The sequence below is a fragment of the Pygoscelis adeliae genome, unplaced genomic scaffold (assembly GCF_000699105.1).
Source record: "Pygoscelis adeliae isolate BGI_AS28 unplaced genomic scaffold, ASM69910v1 Scaffold120, whole genome shotgun sequence".
NCBI classification, from domain to species: domain Eukaryota; kingdom Metazoa; phylum Chordata; class Aves; order Sphenisciformes; family Spheniscidae; genus Pygoscelis; species Pygoscelis adeliae.
The window spans coordinates 6002553-6022162 of record NW_008824032.1 but is presented as its reverse complement, the minus strand read 5'-3'; the positions used below and the strand labels follow the sequence as shown (position 1 = coordinate 6022162).

The 19610-nt window shown below is 48.4% G+C and overlaps 1 protein-coding gene across 5 annotated transcripts in view; it reads right to left on the bottom strand.

Moving 5' to 3' along the window:
* The window catches only part of LSAMP (limbic system-associated membrane protein), a 1050957-nt gene that overhangs the window by 60617 nt on the left and 970730 nt on the right, over positions 1–19610 (bottom strand). For 3 of the 5 annotated variants that reach the window (XM_009329467.1, XM_009329441.1, XM_009329459.1), the window contains one exon: positions 9684–9691. The exons of the other annotated variants lie outside the window; for them this stretch is intronic. In XM_009329467.1, the coding sequence (XP_009327742.1) occupies positions 9684–9691 (8 nt within the window). The remainder of the gene's footprint in view (positions 1–9683; positions 9692–19610) is intronic. 5 annotated transcript variants of the gene reach the window in all.

Sequence of the window (19610 nt, the reverse complement as noted above, 5' to 3'; positions counted from 1 at the left end):
GCCTGTTACGGCTTCGCTGCCTTCCTAATGCCCTTCCTATCCACATTCCCAAAGTGATGTCTATCACGGCAGTCACCGAGAGCCCACTTCAAGCTCGCCCGTGCCATCTGTGTTTTGACAGTCTCCTTTAACCCTCTGCAAGTGCTAGTGAGCACCTGCCAAGGGGAAAAGTGAACAACATACCTCAACACTCGGCGGTAGATGAGCAGTTAACTTAAAGTTGACCAGGCAAAAACTTAAGATGTTAAGCAAAATATTTTTTATTCCCTCCCCTTAAAATTGGCCTGAAATATCATGACAAGCATTATTTATCTTATTAAGTACACTACATTAACCTTGCAAATATGCTAATGCACAAAAGGCGCTGCCTTAGCAGCTTTTTAGAATAGGAAATTAACCATGTTCATCAGAAAGCTTTTAATTATTATCATTTCTTAAATGCTGGCGTAATGCAACAGTGCTACTTTTGCCAGGGCACCAGAGGAGAAGGATGAGGGACATATGCCACCTTCCTCACAGCTGCCCCTGAAAAGGCAGTGTGTGTATTCCTACCCGAGCTACACATTAAGGAGCTGCTCTGCCCCCAAGCTGTACCACTGGCACAGGGAAGGGAAGAGCCGGAAGATCAGGCAGGCAGAGGAGGGAAGACTAAGCTGACTACCTTCACTGAGGTCTTGCTCTAGCACTGAAGAGGATGTAGTGCCGCATGCTGGGGAAGGACTGCAGGCAGCAGAGGGAAGTGGCTGTGTCCTTTGCCCAGGGTGAGCTTCCAGTAGCTCCCCGAACACCTGGTGCAAGCATTGATCTAGGAGAGCACAGACAGCCTGACGGCTGTCTCATTTGACACCGGCTTTCAAAAAAACCATGCTTGGCCTGAGCAAGGTGTCTTGTCTCCCTGTCTCCCTGTGCAGTCAGTGGAGAGGGAGAAGTGCCCCAGGGGGCCACTCATTCCAGTCTCAGGCCAGTACGATGGCTCCCCTCCGCCAGTGCCTCATGCTGAGAGCCCAGCTCAGATGACAGAGCTGAGGCAATGTCAGCATGTTTGAAACAGCCCCTGTGGGTGTCAGGGTTGACAGCAAGATGTGCTCCTGCACCCACTCAGCTACCATCACAATTTCTTGTCCCAAGGACATGGCCATGCTACCTGCGCAGTCTGGAACAGGCCGAGCCCATCTCCTCTCTGCCTAATGGCACTGAGCTGCGGGCTCTTACAGCAGTGTGGCTCAGCAGCAGTGCGGCTGAGCACTGGAGAGCATCACCACCGAATACCCTCCTGTGTCTCAGTGCACGTATGCTGCGGATCCACAGCCCTTTCCCAGGGCTTGCCCTCAGCATGGTTCCCTTTCCCATGGTGACAGACATACTCTGCTCCCCTGGCTGCCTACACCTCCTCCCTGGTGAGGAGCAACGAGAACAACATTTGCAAGCAAGGCTGGGCAAAACCTGCTCCCCAGAACTACTAGCAGAAAAGCTGTGATTCTCCCAGCTCATCCTGTTCAGGGCCTGATGCGGAGTGACTTGCCACCTCGGCTGTCTGTGCCTACCCTGCTGCAGTAAGGGCTATGCTGCTTCTTCTTCCACCCAGATAGCCCTTTCTGATGGGTTTCCAGTGAGACTTTGGTTCTATTATGCGCTGGCTGCCATTGCTGCCTGTGGCTCCTCACACGGCAAGCTCAGCTCAGCTGGCACAGGCAGTGCAGTCACAAACATAATTTCTGGCATTTCTGGGTTTTTCTTGAACAGTGGCGTTACTGTTGCAGGCTGAGGGCAGCTGCTCCCATAGCTGCTACAGCTTGCTGGTACACTGCAGCCAGCAACACCCAGGAGATAAGGCCAAGGAGCACAGCTCTGCACTGTCTTGGCTACTATCTCTCTAAGCTTTTTAAAAGCTTTTATGTTTTTTTTTCCCTAAGTAAAATCTTAAGAGGGCAGATTTAGCCCAGTATCCAATGCCTTTCTGGAGTGTGCCCTGATAAAGAAAAAAAATCATCCGCCGAGCAGCATAGAGGTGAGGGAGCTTATCCCATGCCACTGCGTGGGAAGTGTCACAGCAGGATAAGCCAAGGGAAATCAAAAGCTCAGAGATTTACCCAGACGCAGAGAAAGGGGTGATATTATCCAATATGACATTACATGTTCTTTCAGTAACACAAATCAGCTTCCATCGGTCAAATGCTGCTCTCCTCTGACATGATAGCCTTCCTGAACAGACTGTGCAGTGCTGCAGGAGCTCTGAGCGTTTCTTTTGGTTTGGTTTATTTGTTTTCCCGTTATAATTATTTTCTCTGTAGTCATCACTCCTAGGCTGGGCTGTCTTTCTGCTTGGAGAGGCTGAGGCAGCACTAACTGGGCGCAGACCCACAGATGGCTCTCCGACAGCGTCTTGGACAGGCATATGGCAAATAAGCAGTTGCGTGCCCTTTTCTCAGTCAGCAACAACGTGCTGCTCCCTGCGGTGCTTTCTGATGGGCGATGCTCGGACAGCGCAGCTCTGCTGGCCTTCTCAAAGCCGGCGTCTGCACGCTGCCTCCTCTTGGACTGGATCTGCATTGCAGCAAGTATCTGCTCGGCTTTGGCCAGCTTGAAACACAGCTCCAACATCTCCTGTGATGGAAACCTTTAGAGAACAACTATTCAGTGACAGCCTGGGACACGCTGCTTAGACATCTGCCCAGTCCTGGGGTTTCAAAGGCAAAAATCAAACCAGTAATCAGGAACAACCCTGACTGAGCTAAAGGAAGTCTGAATCCACCCCATGCAGATTTTTACCCGCTGTCCTTTGCACACCTGGCCTTTCCCATGGCCCTTGGACCCCTCTGTCAGCGACCTTGCCGCTCCACAGCCATGATTAGCAGGAGGTGAAGGAGAGGCAGCCTCCTGCTTCTGAGTGCTCCCATGCTTCTGACAGGCAGCCCCAAAGTGCCCCCTGCACCCAGACACATGTGTGCACACACTCCTGGAGCTACATGAATTACAGTCTCAAGGCAACCACCTCCTCAGTCCCCAGTCACATCTATGTTCCAGCACACTGGGTTATTTGGGCCCGAATTGCACTTGGTTGCACTCAGCTGACCATGGCCTTGGAGAGGAGCAGCTGCACCACCAGACGTGCAGTGCTGAGAGATGGATTCGTGGGAGGTGTAGGGAGGGAAGGAGAGATTTGCATGCGGGAGCGTGTGGAGACAGAGACTAAAGATGGAGACACACACGTGTAAGATAAAAAGTTTCTTGTTCGCAAAGAAAGCACAAAAGGTGACGGCAAGGCTATCTTTGCCTGTGACAGCATCTTGTCATCCTCTTGGAAACCTTGCCAGAATTGCCGTCATGGGAGAGAGAGTGAGGGGTGCTGGAGGCAGAGCTGCTGGCATGTGCCCTTTCTGGAAAGGATGGCATAGGTCACTCAAGGTAGTGGGTCTGATCTCTGGCCTTTCAAGTAATGAGCCATAAATCACAGCCATACGTTTCTCAGTATGCTCAGGTGATGCTACATATGGAGCATCAGGCGAACATGGAAGAGGTTTCAGGAGAGGTGGAGGGAGAAGGAGGGGAAGGCATCAGGAGAGGGGGGGAAGGAGCAGGCTGTGGTTGCAGAAAAAGGTAGTATGCTGACAAGAATGCGGCAATTTATTTTGAGCTACTACAACTGACCGGTGCATTCCTTTTCATCTCTGACTTGTCTCCTCCTTTCTAGTACAAACTGTGGGCAGCACAGGGCCTGCCTCTCTCCTTCTCTGATTCAGTGGATAGTGCTGACTTGGGAGGCTAGGACAGGCCACTGTTATCAGCAGGGCCTTCATCTCGGCTCCCTTTTCCCCGATGAGCCCAGCAGCAGCCCAGCTTGCCAGTGGAGAGAGCACAATGCAAACCCTGTATCTATAGCCAAGCTTTCAGCGGGAGGTGAGGTAGGAAGGTCTCTCTTTTTACCTTGGGGCTCAGTAGCAACAGTTTCCTTTCATCCCAGTCTGGTGACAGTAAACAGAGGTTTTTTTCATTCTTATTTACTGGCCTCAGATTTTGTGGGTTTTTTTTCTCTTTTTTCCTATGATTCCTGGCACTCATGGTTAGTACTGCAAGAACATATTTGCCAGTCAGACCTCTGTGCAGTGCCATGCACACTCATGTATGGTTATGTACCACCCTCACCCTGTTAAGAAAACTGCTCTGGAGGTAAACACCAGCAGTGCTAAAGGAAATGAATGAATGAACAGAACTGGCTTAGCTCCCCTGCCCCTTACTTAATACCCCCTCTGCTTGCTCTGGAGAGGGACTGCTCTGGTCACAGGCCAAAGAGCAGAAAGGCTGCAGGGAGGCTGTGGGAACTCCCTCAGGTTTTGATTTTTCTACTACTCAGTTAAAAGGGGGAGGTCTGAAAACTTTTTGAAGTAGACCTGAGCACTCAGGGTGGAAGGACTGGCAAAGGACTATGACAGGAGCTGGACAGCAATATTGGAAAAGGGAGAAAAGAAAAAAGAATTTTGATAAATATTATACAATTAATTTTTAATGCTGGAGTGTAGAATGTGCTGGCCTACTCTTTCTTGATGGTATAGCATGTCAGCTGGCACAGCTTCCCAGGGGGATGCCTGCCATGTGTGCAGTACCTACCACTTTTCTGCAAGCAGGAGCCATTTGGCTGAGGAAGGGTAATTGCAAGAGCATTAGAGGAGGAAGGCAAGGGGGAGGAAAAAACCCACCCCCAAACCTTAGGAACCCTTCAGCCAATACGCCATCCAGAATGCCTCCACCTTCAGCCTCGGGCAAGGGGGTTCCCAGAAGACGACAACTCCATGGCAGCAAGAAGGCAAGGGATGGGGTTAAGACTGAGGTGAGAAACCAGCCTGTTGGAGAAGGAGGGGCCCCAGTGGGAATGACCTCCAGGCAGGCTGCGACTGCTACCTCCGCATGCAGCGGGAGAAGAAAGGCCAGAAAAAATGTTTAATGCTTGGGAAGCTGCTGCTGCCTATCTGCCCGTCTCTCCATCTCCTAAGCACCTTTTTTGCAGCCCAAGGGAAATTATTTCTGTTCTATTGTTGGTTGATTGGACACTTACCTAGCTGTTTCTCTCCGTTTCAGACACAGAAACTGGTTTTTGTTTTGGCTTCCTCTCTCTTAGACATTTCTGTGCAGTCTATTGCTGGAGGACACAGGCATACACTGGTGGTCCTGCTCTCACACTCCCTCTTCACCTCATTGCCATGACCCTAGGCCAGAGAGGCACATGTAACAGCACAGCCAAGAATTACTCTACTGAAAATACTGAGGACTATCATAGTCCTCCTCCCAGTGAGAGGCAGTGGCCAGGTGCAGCGCAGGCTGACTCCACCTTGCTAGTCAGTGCATTGCAGCAGCACGCTGAAGACCAGCAGACTCTGCTCTGGGCTGCAGTACAGTTCCCTCGGTTGACTCTGTTTCTTCAATCCCACCACCTGGTTTGGTGGCAGGGGCAGGGAGGAGGTTTTGAACAGCCCAGCTCAGACAGGGGGGCACCTTCTCAAGAGCAGCCCACTCTCTCAGTCTCTGCTGTGGTCGGGCCACAAGGTCACAAAGGGCAGTGCACCTTGGGCTAGAAAAATGATTCCTTCTTTTGGAAGCTGAAAGGAAAAGGAGCTGCCCTGGAAATCCTGAGCCCCAGCACCTGAGCTCCTTTTAGAAAATGTGTTCAGACTTACTAGCTTCTTCTGGATTTCAATCTAAGTCCCAAGAAAGAGTTAGTACGGTACTACTAATTTGCTGTACTGATGAAATCTTCAAAAAATCTCCAAAAGCTAAATTTTCATTCAGTCTATTTATTTTTTTTTAAATTGCATGTCAGTGCCTGTGCCAAACATCAGCAGTCAATAGAGGACTTAGATGATAACAAACGTAACGTTAATTACATGGTTATTGTTACTCATTTTTTAATAAGGTCTGTATATGCAATCAAGTAATAAAGCAAAACTGAGGCTCTTTGCAAAGCATACTGTTCCCAAGGAAGCACACAAGAAGCCAGAAAAATCTCCAGAAAGGGCTCCAGACACTGGGGTGAGGTTCCTAACGTTGATCCCCAGGTCTTCTAACACTGCAGCCACCGTAGCTAATCTAGTAGCCTGGCAAAAGATACTGGCAAAGACAGACAGTTACTGGCAAAGAGTAGAGCTACACATAAGGACACCCAGCCTCTCTCCATCCATAATACCCCAGCCCCATGCTCACAACCAGTCTCAAACCACTAAGGAGAAGCAAAGCAGCTATTCAAAGAAATATCTCTTTGCCTCCCCACCAAAACCCCATTGCTCACGGCAGAATTTCCAGTTCTCTGATGTTAAATCGTTACGCTGCAATATTTCACACCTCAGCGGGAGCAGAAGCCTTATATATTAGGAAAGGGAAAGAATTCCTGCTCCCCCTTTTGTATCAGCCTTGGAAGAGTCTAAGATAAAACACATCAAAAAGCTCTGATGATTTTATATGCAGGAGGATGACATTATTTTAGAGGATTCCCCCTGCCCTATAAAGCTGGACTTAAGATCAGTAAGGCGCCTGGATTTGTTGCTGAAGGCATGCAGACAATGTGACTGGTACAGTGAGCTAAAATGTCCTAAAACATTTCTAAAATACTTCATAATGCCAGACACAATCATATCTTTAATACTAACACATGACAGCATAAAGGGTTTACCAACATGAATTGCAATATGTTGCCTTATCCCTGCATGACAGGGTTACTATATGGAGCTTGTTCCCAACAACAAAGCTGATAAAGCCAGATGCCATCCCTGCCAGCACGCATTGTATATCTGGGGCAACTTAGGGACCTGCTGATTGAAGGAAATCCTCCTCCTACCAAACACAGACTGGCAGCAGAAATGCTTCGCGTCAATTTTTTTCAGTCTTAATGACTGTAACAGCTTCTGCAATCTTTGTAAGGGAAGTGGACGAAAAGGAGCAGGAGATTGTCGCTCACTCTCTGGCCATATTATGAAAGGAACTGCGCAGTGAGGGATGCTTAGGAAGCCTCGGGGAAGGGAGATGAGGGAACAGAGGGGAGGAACATGGGCTTTAGAGATACACCCCCCCAGTCCGCCTATGGGAGTCTGAAAGAAAGTATCTGAATGCTGATCTTTCTTAATACGCCTGAGTGTTAGAAAAGTTTGGCTTTCTGAGTCTTGCAACGTGAATCCACTCCTAGTCAGCAGGTGGTACTCATAAGCAAGCCCCTTTTCCTGGACTAAAACTGGCCGCCAGCAGGGAGGACGCAGCTCAATAGGGACAGCACAGCGATGTCTGCTCTGGGATGCAGACATCGGTTAATGTTAGTGGTGGGGAGGGGTCGGGGAACCGTCGGCCCTGGTCAGTTCAAACCTGTCCAGTTTCAGGACCTGACCCAAACGGTCTCACTTACACAATACTTCTGGAGAAGAATTTTGGTGGAGTCCAATTGCAGGTGCAGTATGTAGGGCTGCCTGTCAGGAGAAGAAATGCTGCTTGGGGAAGGAGACACAACATCTGTCCTAAATCTTCCTTATATAGGGCTTTCCCCCCCACTTTTTAAAGCATCTATTTGGTATTTACCTCAAAACCAGAGCCTCCATGCTCTGCAAACACAGGCCAACAAAATGACTGAAGCAGTTCTGGAACAAGACATCCAGAATATGATGAGAAGGGGAGGGGAAAAAAATTAAAGGGAAGAAAAAAACAGCCAGCCCAGCAAACGGCATTTAAATCTCTCTCTTCTCCTCTCATTCCCTTGTTCAGTCATTTCTGTCCTGCTTTGAGTGTGCTGTTTTTATCTTCCTCGCTCTCATATAAAAGCCTAGCTCCCCTAGTGAGTGCGCAGATGATGATTTGGCATTGTCCAGGACCATTATGCTGTCAGCTCTCAAAGAAAAAAAGGCTTGTAAAAATCCTGTAGTCAGACAAAGGCAGAGCGTGCAGCTCAGGACAGTTTGTACTGCCGCCTGCTAATAACCTTTCTGAACAATAGCTTACATGGAAAGATCTTCCACAGAACATGAAATTCCTCTTTCAGCTTCACCTTCACTTACTCCTAATTACTGTTCCACTCTCAGCTATACGCATGATACATATGCAAATCCTCTTTCAACCTCTTTTGCACAGAAACAGAGGTGCACCTCCCTCCCCCTGGTCCTGTTCTAGCGCCATCCAACACTACCCTTGCACAATCCACCACACGCTCACTACTACTCCCAGTTCAGTCTAGCTACATGCAAATTCATTCACACACATGGTCTCCATCACTCCCAACAATTCGGCTCCTGCTCTTCTCTCAGGTATATGGAGCTTGGCTTAACACATGCTACTTTTCTTTCTTCACTTATTCAGGAATAGAAATTTGAAGGAAAATGAAGAAGATGCCCAAGAAAGCCATTTCTGTTGAAGACCAAAGATAGGATCAACCGCTTTTTCCAAAGCACAGAAAATCAGCAAGTTTTCTTGAGGCAACTTAAAGAGGGAAGAACTGCCACGTGCATCAGTGGTGTGAGCAGATAATTGACCCAGCTTCCCCTGAGCCCCAGTGGTGTTGGGTCCATTGCAGCCCAAGCTATACAGGCTGGTTCTTCTGCTCGGCTTGTAGAGACTCAGGCCCTGACAGAGGAACTGAGGTGACCTATCTATCTCAGACAATTTATGACATTACGATCTCCAGCGTTTGCTCTGGTGCAGATTACCAGCTCCATGACAACGCCAACAGGAATATGCGCATTATGTGCCAGTGCATCAGCTGTCCCTGCTTACAGCATTGGACCTAGTGGGTTTGGGCTAAGATGCTGGACAGTGAAACTAAGTTGAAGTGTGGTCATGTCTGTCTTTCTGGCAGCTCAGCTACAGCAAAAGTTCCTCACTCCTGTCATGTACACAGCCAGCTACCAGCATCTCTGCTTTCACAGAATCATAGAATCATTAAGGTTGGAAAAGACCTCTAAGATCATCAAGTCCAACCGTCAACCCAACACCACCATGCCCACTAAACCATGTCCCTAAGCACCTCATCTACATGTCTTTTAAATATTTCCAGGGATGGTGACTCAACCACTTCCCTGGGCAGCCTGGTCCAATGTTTAACCACTCTTTCAGTAAAGACATTTTTCCTCAATGTCCAATCTAAACCTCCCCTGGCACAACTTGAGGCCATTTCCTCTCGTCCTATCGCTTGTTACTTGGGAGAAGAGACCAACACCCACCTCGCTACAACCTCCTTTCAGGTAGCTGTAGAGCGCGATAAGGTCTCCCTTCAGCCTCCTTTTCTCCAGGCTAAACAACCCCAGTTCCCTCAGCCACTCCTCATAAGACTTGTGCTCCAGACCCCTCACCAGCTTCGTTGCCCTTCTCTGGACACGCTCTAACACCTCAACGTCCTTCTTGTAGTGAGGGGCCCAAAAATGAACACAGTATTCGAGGTGCGGCCTCACCAGTGCCGAGTACAGGGGCACGAGCACTGCCCTACTCCTGCTGGCCACACTATTTGTACCTAAGCGCCACATCTACACGTCTTTTAAATACCTCCAGGGATGGTGACTCAACCACTCCCCTGGGCAGCCTGTTCCAATGCTTGACAACTGTTTCAGTGAAGAAATTTTTCCTAATACCCAACCTAAACCTCCCCTGGTGCAACTTGAGGCCATTTCCTCTCATCCTGTCGCTTGTTACTCGGGAAAAGAGACCGACACCCACCTCGCTACAACCTCCTTTCCTGCCAGAAGAGCCTGCAACACCTGACAGCCAGTTCTGGGGATACCCTAGTTTACAGGAAAGATTGAAATGGCTAAATTTGATGAGTGCAGGCTGCCCCCTCTTTGAGATAATCCTCAAATGAGTGCAAGGATTTGGCAGTATGTAAATGGCACCATGAAGCTGGTACATGAACAAAACAGCACAGCAGAACCTTGAAAGGAGACTGGAAATGGACTTGGAAGTGATCCTTGCTCTGTACGCACCTAAGCCAAGGTCAACGCGCAGTAACTGTGAACACAAAAGCACAGGCAGGCTCCGATCTCTGCCTGCCTAATGTCAGATATACACTACCACAACTGGTGGTGTTAACTTTAGGCTTACACCCATCTCCAGAAGGCCAGGATGTGGCCCAAAGGGTTTACAGTGGGGTGAGCAAGAGCAAGCTCTGGGCTTGCGGGCTTTCGGCAGTGTATTTGCTGAGCTGGGACTAGTTCCTGTTCACCGTCTGTCAATTTTAATGAAAGTCACGTATCTAAAGCTAGGAACAGGAAAGCTGTGTGGAATCCAAGGTTTTGCAAGTGTACTGAACAATAACAACATGCACTAGGGATGCACTAGGGATGAAATCCACCCTGAAAACTAGGGCTGCCAGGAGAAGCAGCCGTCTTTAAGCTCTGAGCTCTTTTCTGAGCAGGGCTGTATCCTGCTGTCTGTTACCAGGATGCCTATTCCAAATAATGCTGCATTTATCTTAGCTGACAAACATTTACCAGAGCTGGTGACATAAAGGTCCACATCTACTAAGAACGTAATTCAGGCAACAAAATAAGCTGTATCTAAGATGCACGTCAGGCACAAGCTGGCTGGAAAAAGGCCACACGAGGTGAAAACCTGGGTCTGTAGGACAAGTTTGGTGTTCTTTGGGTGCACGGAAGGAATATAACTTACATGTGGAGCTCCAGTTCTAGGCAATGCTCGAACCCTTTTATCACCACAAACAGTTTGACCAACCCTCAGAAACATCCTGTGTGCATGAAGCGCTTACAGGGAGTAGACATGGTGTCAGGCCCCTTCATAACCCACTCGCTCTGGGGTGGAGTGGGAAGGGATAGGGTAAAAGCTCTGTGGGCTGGAGCTGGTCACAGGGGCTAACACAAGCCCTTTAGGGATGCTCTAGTGTATGTTAGCAGCCAGGACAGGTGGCCAAAATCCCCAAGCAGCCTGTATAGCTCTGGACATGGCACGATGGCAGAGGGGGACAGGGAACCCAGTAGCCATGGGGAACTGCAGTAGCTGATATATTTTCCTTCTCCCCACTACAACTTCCTCTGACCCATTCCTGCCAGCCTCAAAGTTAAGGTCCACTTACCATGTCCTGCTTCAGTGAAACAACACCTCATCACTTTCTGAGCACTCACATATGCCTGTGTCAAGGTCACCACTGTATATGTAGCTTCTGGCGTAGATTCTCTCTTTATTAATGTTTTTCTTTTTCTCTCTCTTTTTCCACTTTCTTCTTGTGCTAAGGGATCATGAGCAGAATGAAATCCTGACATACTTTCCAGCCCAAGATAGCTAGTGGTTTTACCCTCCCTAGATAAATCATCCCACACTTCTTTGGAAAACATGAATGCATTTCCCTGTGGTCCACAACATCTGAGTATCCTGTCATTATTATTAAGTGAAGGAGAGCCTTCAAAGGCTGTGGTGTTGTCCCCAGGTACTTCAGTTCGCAGTGTTAGGAGCAGGGCCTAGATCAGCACAATGTTTTGCTCACTGTTAACGCCAGACATTCAGGTCTCTAATTTCCAGCACAGCAGAGCCCACTTGAAGAAGTTCATGGTCTTATCCAGCAGCGCAAGAAATGGGCTCTTTATGGAGTATGAAATCCATTTTCCCCAAGCCTTCATTCGGACTGTGCTTTATGACATGAGAAGATGCAGTAAGTGAATAAAGCACTACATTCTTGCTGACTGATGGACAGATGATCCCAGCAGACTCTATCTGTATCTCCCCTTCCCATTGCTGTATATTTGCTGGGCTGTCAGTCTTAAAGCCAAAATTACTTGGGAACCTAGACTTTCCGAGATTTTTTCCCCTGCTCATTCCAGAGAAGGAACTGGAAGTTAACATAGGAGTGAGGGCAAAGAGAGGGAGAGATATCAGCTTTGGCACCTGTAAAGCTTAGATAAGAGGAAAAGTGATGAGTGAGGAGCTTGGACTCAGCTGAACTGCAAATGCCGCACTGCAGCCAACACAGAGTGGCTGCAAGAGAGCATGTACTAACTTTGCAGCAATACCAGACAGCTGGGGTGGGAAAGTGGTTACTGAATTCATTCTCTTGACATCCAGGAAGACAGAGAAAGGGAAAGTGAGGCAAGCAGGGACTAAGGGCGCTTGCCAGAGCCAGAGAGAACCAAGAATAAGACCATACTAAAGCTATTCCCTTAGTCCCCTGCCCCTAAGCAGAACATCAAGGTTTTCTTCACGTAGGAGGGAAGCAATCATGTAGGAGACAGAAAACCCATGAGTTACTCAGTTACTGGGGCTATGGCAAGCAATTCTGGGAACAGCTGCATTTTTTCGCCTCCACTCAAAACAGAAGTTAAAACATAGGCACTTTTTTTTTTTTAACAGGGAGGATAACCTGCTCCAAGAGAGAGGGAGATCATCTGTACAGAGGACCCCTGTTTCAGAGAAGGTCTAAGGAGGGCAATGCAGTCCCTTCTGATTTGAAGACAACCTTCCTCTCGTGGTCACGTTCCCAGCTGGCATCACCCTGCTTGCTTTGAAAGCAGCCAGAGCAATTCACACCAGTTGGGAATCTCACCTGCTGTATTAATGGGTTTCCCTGGAGATGCTGCTTGATATGTGGTCCCCTGGCCTAGCTGCTCTGCTCTGCTCTGCCCAGCATGGGATCCCAACAGCCCAGAAATCCCCTCTGTGCTGGTGAATGAGCCGACGCTCCTGCTCTGCCCGAGCATGCCGGCTAATTCTGCAGATCGCTTTGGGTTCATATTCACTCACTGTACCCCTCAGCCACCAGCTGAAATGGGCTACTGACATCTCCTAGCCTTTCATCTGACTGGTTTGCCTGCCTGCCTGTGCTCATGCTTCCCAGCCACCACCCTCCGGCATCCAACATTGCTTGCTGCCCGGACAGTGCAGCAGCACAGACAGACAGGCTCTCACCCTTTACTTCCAGTCCCAACTTCTCTCAGCTGCTTTCACCACGGAGCTTTCCTGTACTGAACTGTGAGATCCCACTGATGGGAAGAAATCAGCTTGCCAGACCCTCTCGCTAGACAGGGTATGAATGTTTCTTCCCTCTCTCCCTAAGACACAAAAATGACTTATTCTCCAACAGCATCATATATGGGTTCAAACAGTCAATAATTTCCCAACACAAATGCAAGAAAGGAGGATGAAATGCAAGAGGAAAGAAAAGAAATTAGGGGCATGGAAGGCTTCTTCTAAAAACAAAGCCCCCAGTCTAGCATCTCAGTGGTGCAATCTCAAAGGCTACAGTGAGGTAGCAGCAGGGGGAATGGTATAAACCCCCCTCTCTTTCTGAAAATAAGAGACAATATTTGGCCAAAGTTCAGGGAAGGAAAGTCAGGGGGGAGGTGGAAAGGGAGGGGGAGAACAAGAGAGTGTACATGTGAACAAACTCCAGGCAGTTTGTCAGACCTTAGGTCTTTTTTTGCCAGCTTAACCTTCAGTCTGCAGACATGCTGGCTGGAATGTACATGGTTCAATATGAGCGTTGTGTGGAGCACAGGCAGCAGGGCCAGATCAGTCCCTTGTGTAACTCTGCCAATCTGAGCAGGAACCGATGAGGCGCCCTGACTTCACTGCAGCTGTGTTGTGGTGAACTTATGAGGTAAGTGCATATGTGAAGGTTGCAGCTAGATCTGTTTTCCCATGGGAGAGAGCACATGGGAGTAAGATTTTTTTTTTTCCTCTCCTCTTGCTTCTCTAAGAATATCCTTGAAATAGATGGAGATTTTTTGTAATAAAAAGAGGATAACTGGGCTTGCCATAAATCTCTCCGATGTATTTTCAACAATCCCTGCACTCTGGGTGGCTCAGCTTGGGGGGCATTTTTCTAAGTAGTAGCAGTGGTGTATACTATTGGTGAAATAATATTTGGAGCACAGCAAAGGTAAAAGTAGGGCACCACACAAAATAATTGTTCCAGTTTCAAACAATCACCACTTGTGGCCTAATGGCTCAGCTATCAAGTAGCAGCCAGGAATGACTTCCATAGTTGCTGAAGATGATGTGGGTAGATGGGAATTGCACTGGCAGTAGCACAACTCCATCTGTGGCCTGGCCAAAAGGCAGACAGCTAGTTTCATACCTGTTTCCCTCCTACAGCTGAGAACAACTGGCTACCAGCCCAGTTCCAGGTTCAAGCCCCAGGGTGGGAAATCAGCAGACATCTGTTGATTTGATGGGATCATGAATGCCTTTCTGTATTTGCATTACCTACAATCAGACTGTGAGTTGCAATCAACAGATCACTAATGTATTTATCTGACAAACTGGAAATCCACTGGAAAGGCCGGAGCAGGATGAGTATGGAAGAGTGAGGGCAAGAAGGATGTGGACAAACTGGAGAGTCCAGAAAAGAGCAGGAGAATGACCAGATATCTAGGACACACGAGCTACAAGGAAAAACAAAACCAGTGGGACCTGCTTAGCTTAAAAAAGACTAAAGGAGGACACAATAAAAGTGATGAAATCATGGGCAAGGCTCCCACAAAATAAAGAAACAGATGATTGCATCTGATTCATGACAGACAGGACAAGAAGGTATGGTCTCAAACTGCAACAGGAAAGATTCAGTTAGACCTCAGGAAGAACAGCAAGAATAATGAAGCACAAGCATAAATTGTGCTGGGAGGTGTGGAGTCTTTCAAAACAAGCTAGAGAAACAGTTATCGGGAATGACTTGGGAAGAGCTGACCCTGCCATTATGCAGGGATATGGACTAGCTAGCTTGTGAGATCCCTCCCAGACCTTTGTTCCATTCATCCACTGCAAGATGAGCATTGTGCACCCACGATGTATTAACAACAGCAGAGTCTAGCCAGTAACTGCTAGTAGCCAGCGTTTCACTGAAGGTGAGGGCACAACAGGGAGGAGGAAAGGAGGGGAACAGTATACAGGACTTCTTACAATTAAAATTGCAATGATACTTCAATGCACTTGACCAATCTAACTCACACATGAAGGATTTCCTCGTTACCGTATTGGCTGCATCTTAGCATGCATTCACGCTAAACTGCTATGAACCTGCACCAGTGCTTTCCTCACCCATGGCTCCTCAACCCCAGCCTCGCCAGGCACAGGGAGTGGTGCCGTGATGGAGTGTTATGGGACTGCCTCCAGCATCAGCCGTGCTAAGTCACAGGGCACCACCCCAGCTGGCCAGCAACTTTGCAAATATGTGGAAACCCTCCTTTGCAGATGGCATTTTACAGGCAGGCAAAGGGAGGAGGAATAAGACCATTAGAGTTCTTTGTAACTGGGGTTGTGCATGACACCTCCAGCTAAAAGGGGAACAGGATCTTACCAAGGCCAGGATGGTCCCTCCCTGCTTTGCCTAGTCGCTTACTGTCACATTGCCAGCTGCCACAGGTCAAAGTCTTCTGTTGGATCCCAACCAAGCAGACATACCCATTTTCACCTGTGTTATGACCTGAACTTGATGATCAAGCAATCTCTGATGCATTGTGCATGAAAATAGGGGTGACTTTTAAAGAAAAAAACCCTCTGCCCTTGAAGAACAGGGTGCTGTTTATGAGAGCAGCACCTTTTTTCAGAGATAGCTGAAGGCTTCTCACTCTTCAACATGGCATTAAAAAATGAAGCTGCTGTCTCTGAGGTGAAAACTGCTTTTTCTGATCACCTGCAAATAAAAGTCATCGCAGTCCAAGTCCTTTCTTGTAAAAGCAAAGGGGTTTTAACCGCAACGTGACGGCCAGGTTCCCAGATAGGGGTGTAGTCACTTTCTGCCTCTGTTAAATTTACCTCAGCAGTTCAAGATGGGGCACAGCCCACATCGCTGAAGACAAATGGCTGCTGTGTCAAGCCGTGGAAATGGGCAAAGCAAGCCCTACGCAAACAGCTTCTTTAGTGCCCTGCCACAGAGTCAGCCAGATGCCAGGGCCTAGATTGGAAATTATGAGTCAGATCCTCAAATGGAGCAAAACAACTGTGCTCCAAGTCAGCACTGATTTATATCAGCCAAAATCTGGCCTGCTGATCTTGAACTGGATCAAATTATTGGAGTTTCTGGACTCTCTAACACCCACCCTGATCTGTGTATGTGAATCAGAAATGGCATGCTCACAAATATGTCAGTTCATGGATACACACAGATTGCAGGGACATCTGGCTGATGGAAACTTTAGGGGATGTAGAACTTGTGGCAATGAGAAGAAATCCATTATCTGATTAAAAGGTTGTATAGTGTAGGAGGAAAAATACTTGCAAGGAGCCTGTTGAACAGAGGCCTCCATGGGGACGTTGCAAAAAACTTACCATTATCCAGTTTCTGTTAATATAATTCTGCCTGAGTGTGCCTAATTCTTGCCACAGCAGCTTAAGCCATACATAACATGAGCAGGTGCTGTGAAAGCTTCTCTAAAGACTCCACTAACGCTACTCCCTCCTGCCCTGCAGCCCCCTGGCTCCCTACACTAGCTCTGCCCCTGCCCCTCAGCCTTACTCCATCACTATCTAACCACCCATCACACTGAAGCGTTAGATGCTCTACTTGCAGCTACCACATCTACACCAAACCAAGAACCCATTTTCAGAGCCACAGACGGAGAGGCCGCACCTGATTCCAGTGGCCTAAACTTTCCCAAGCTATTTTTCACTTTGCATAGTTATCACCTTTCCAGTTGGCCTGACGGCCCGCTTAGTCCTCAGTGCTTATATGCAGTTGGTGTGTATAAGCGAGCAGCTGCTGAAAGAGAAGGAGTTAAGAATCATTTAAATCATTAGGTTTTCATCAGATCTCATTCTGCTGCTGGAGTGCCCTGGAAGCATCTGTTAATAAAGGGGGGGAGGGGGGTGGATAAAACCCCTCTCCCTCGTGTTGAGATATCTTTTTCTATCCAGCTGCACCCAGAATGAAAGAGCTATCAAAGAAAGCTCCCCCATTAGCCATCAATTCACAGAAACTTCAATCAGTCAGTTCTGCTGGAGCCTGCGGGAATATCTCCCCAGCAGCCTCCTACATGCTGCACTTGAGTGCTCAGAAAGAGCCACATTAAACCTGCCTGCCATCAATCCGGGGGCCTCGTTCTCTGTAACTTAATGAGGTGAGCAGGTTGGCATCATTGACAGGGAGCTGAGGAGTTAAAATGAAAGCAGGAGTGCAAGCCACCCTGGCTGGAAAGGTGTGCACGCACAGGGGAAACAGCTAAGCCACTGGCCTCTCTGCAGGACTGGGGGCTGTTTCTGAGCTGCAGCAGACCCAAGGGAGGTTGAGAGGGACGGGGGCAGCAGCTAACCGGGGCAAGCCGTGGGCCTCTCCCCTTACCAGGCTGACAATCTCTGTTGGCACGGCCTGTCCTCCCTACCCCTATCTGGACAGTCTGGGTGGGGAGAGGTGACGTTCTCCCTCACCCCCACGATGTGACCTCCTCTCAAGCCCGTCCCTTTTGCTACTGACACGTGGCATGCCTGGTGATCGAGCCTGGCATGGAAAGGCCATTCCTGTTATCTGCTGCACTAACAAGGGGGCAGGTGGCTGTCTCTTCACATATGCTGCCTTCCCAGCCTGCACAAATCCTCCCTGTTTGTCATGCAGCTGGAGGATGGCTGAGCCATACAAAACCAAACAGAGAAACTGTGTCTTTCCCAGCCATTTCTAAAGACCACAAAAATACATGGCTTGAGATGCAGGGCTTCTCTCAGGCCTCGCCTCCAACCAGATTGGGAGGGACAAAACTAAAGCAACTTCCAAATACATCCAATATCCAACTATCATTTGATCCAGGTGCAATTTATGGATTGGACCTGCCCATCATCCATCCTGGTGATGTCTAAGGCACCTTTCTTGATCAGGTGCTCCTGGCAATACCCTGCTCCTCAAGAGCAGCTTCACTGCTGAGTTAGTTTTTTCTTCTCTTCCTTGCCACCTACTAGACAATTTTATTTCCTCTTCCTTTTCTTGGGGGGAGTTGCTATTGCTCAAGGGAGCTTTTCCAAGAGAAGAGTACCTCCCCTTTTGAATGCTACTTGAAAATTGCTCTTCCCATGTACCAGAGTCTATACTACCAAGTGGGAGGAGTGTTCTGATGTGAAGATGGTAGTTACAAATTGAGTATTGACCAACAAGGTTGCCCAGACCTGCTTTGTGGAGTAGGTCTGTTGCTTCAAAAACCCCGAAAAGAACATGAATTATCAGGAAGTCATAAAGCAACATTTGACGCAGTATATCTTTCTTGCTTGGATCATAAGGTTTTCACCTTCAAGATAAGTTGTTCAAGGCAAGAAGCACTGTATGGCCACCTCTACAAGCACAGCAGCATATTTTCCTCGATGCTTTTTTGGTCTGAGTGCTCAAGAGGAGTTAGCAGTTCAGCATGACCAGCGGGTGAGGGCCTGCTTTGATGGTTGGTAGTCAGATGCCTCAAATGATGGTGAGATATGTTGTATAGTAAGTACGCCCCTCCTGTCACAAACACTTCCATCATCTCTGTGCTTGGTTGGAAGCAGCAGCCCTTCTTCAGTCTGCTTCTTTCCTCCAGGCAGGGAAACATCTTGGTGAGGCTGTCAGAGATTGCCTCAGTGGGGAAGGGTATGCAGAACTGAGCCATGTCAATGTGTTATTGGCAAAGCAGCACATTGTGTCTCACACCTCTCAATGCTCTGGGCTTGTGTGTGCACAGAAGAGAGCAAAAGGGCAGGGACAATATTGACCCTGCAATCTGTCCAGCAAACGTGAATGGAGCCACCCCCTCCTGCTGGGTCCTTGATGCTGCTCAAAGAGTTCTTTGATCAATAATATCAAAGGATACCAACATATCAAGGAGCACCAGCATGGAGCCTTGACCTCCCTCCACGCCTAGAAACAGGTCACCCGTCAAGATCACACCTCGGCCATGCCCATGTCCCAGGCCTGATCATGCAGGGGTACAGACTGTGGAGGAGGTTAAGCACTGCTGTACTTAGCTCATTGCTCACTGTTCTCTAGGCACTTGCTCTGGAAGGTCACAGTGGGAATAGGGTGATATTTAATAAAGGAGCAGGCTGACAGCTGACAAAATCCAAAGCCTTCGGCTCAGGCACTGACAAGGAGCTCTGCTCTTTCGTCTCACATCTTCTGCAGGTGGGACAGTTTAGCTCTGCCCTCCCTAACCAAGAGGGGTGGAAATCAGCAGGACTTGCTTCATGCACCGGTTGGAGGATGCAGATGAATATACGTCCTTTCACCATCGAGAAAGGAAGGACACTCCACAAACATGCACGCAAGGCCCTTTCTAGAAGGTACTATTTGTAGCAGTAAACAAAAAAAAGCCGATATGGCTAGCGCATAAGCAGTTTGGTGGGCCAGAGGGTGACTTACTGTGGAAGCAGTAACGTGAGAGTGCTTAAGGTACTTGTGCAGAATCCGCTCTGTTCTGCGGCTGGTTCCTGTCTTAGCAAAGTGCCCTGAAACTCTTGTTAAGTCTCTGCTCGGAGGAACTCCTCCCCAGTACCACATCTTGGGGACAACAGAATAGGTATGCCTCTATAAAAGTGCTGGCCAGGAGCCTCAGAGACTGTCCCTGCCTCATCTAGACCTTCCTTTGACTTCACATTCCACCTGTCCTCTTACACTGCCTACTCAGGGACTGCGAGGGGTATATTAACCCTATTCACACTGCTGCTCTTGCCCTGTTCCCGCTGTATCACTACACGTGGCAGACTGA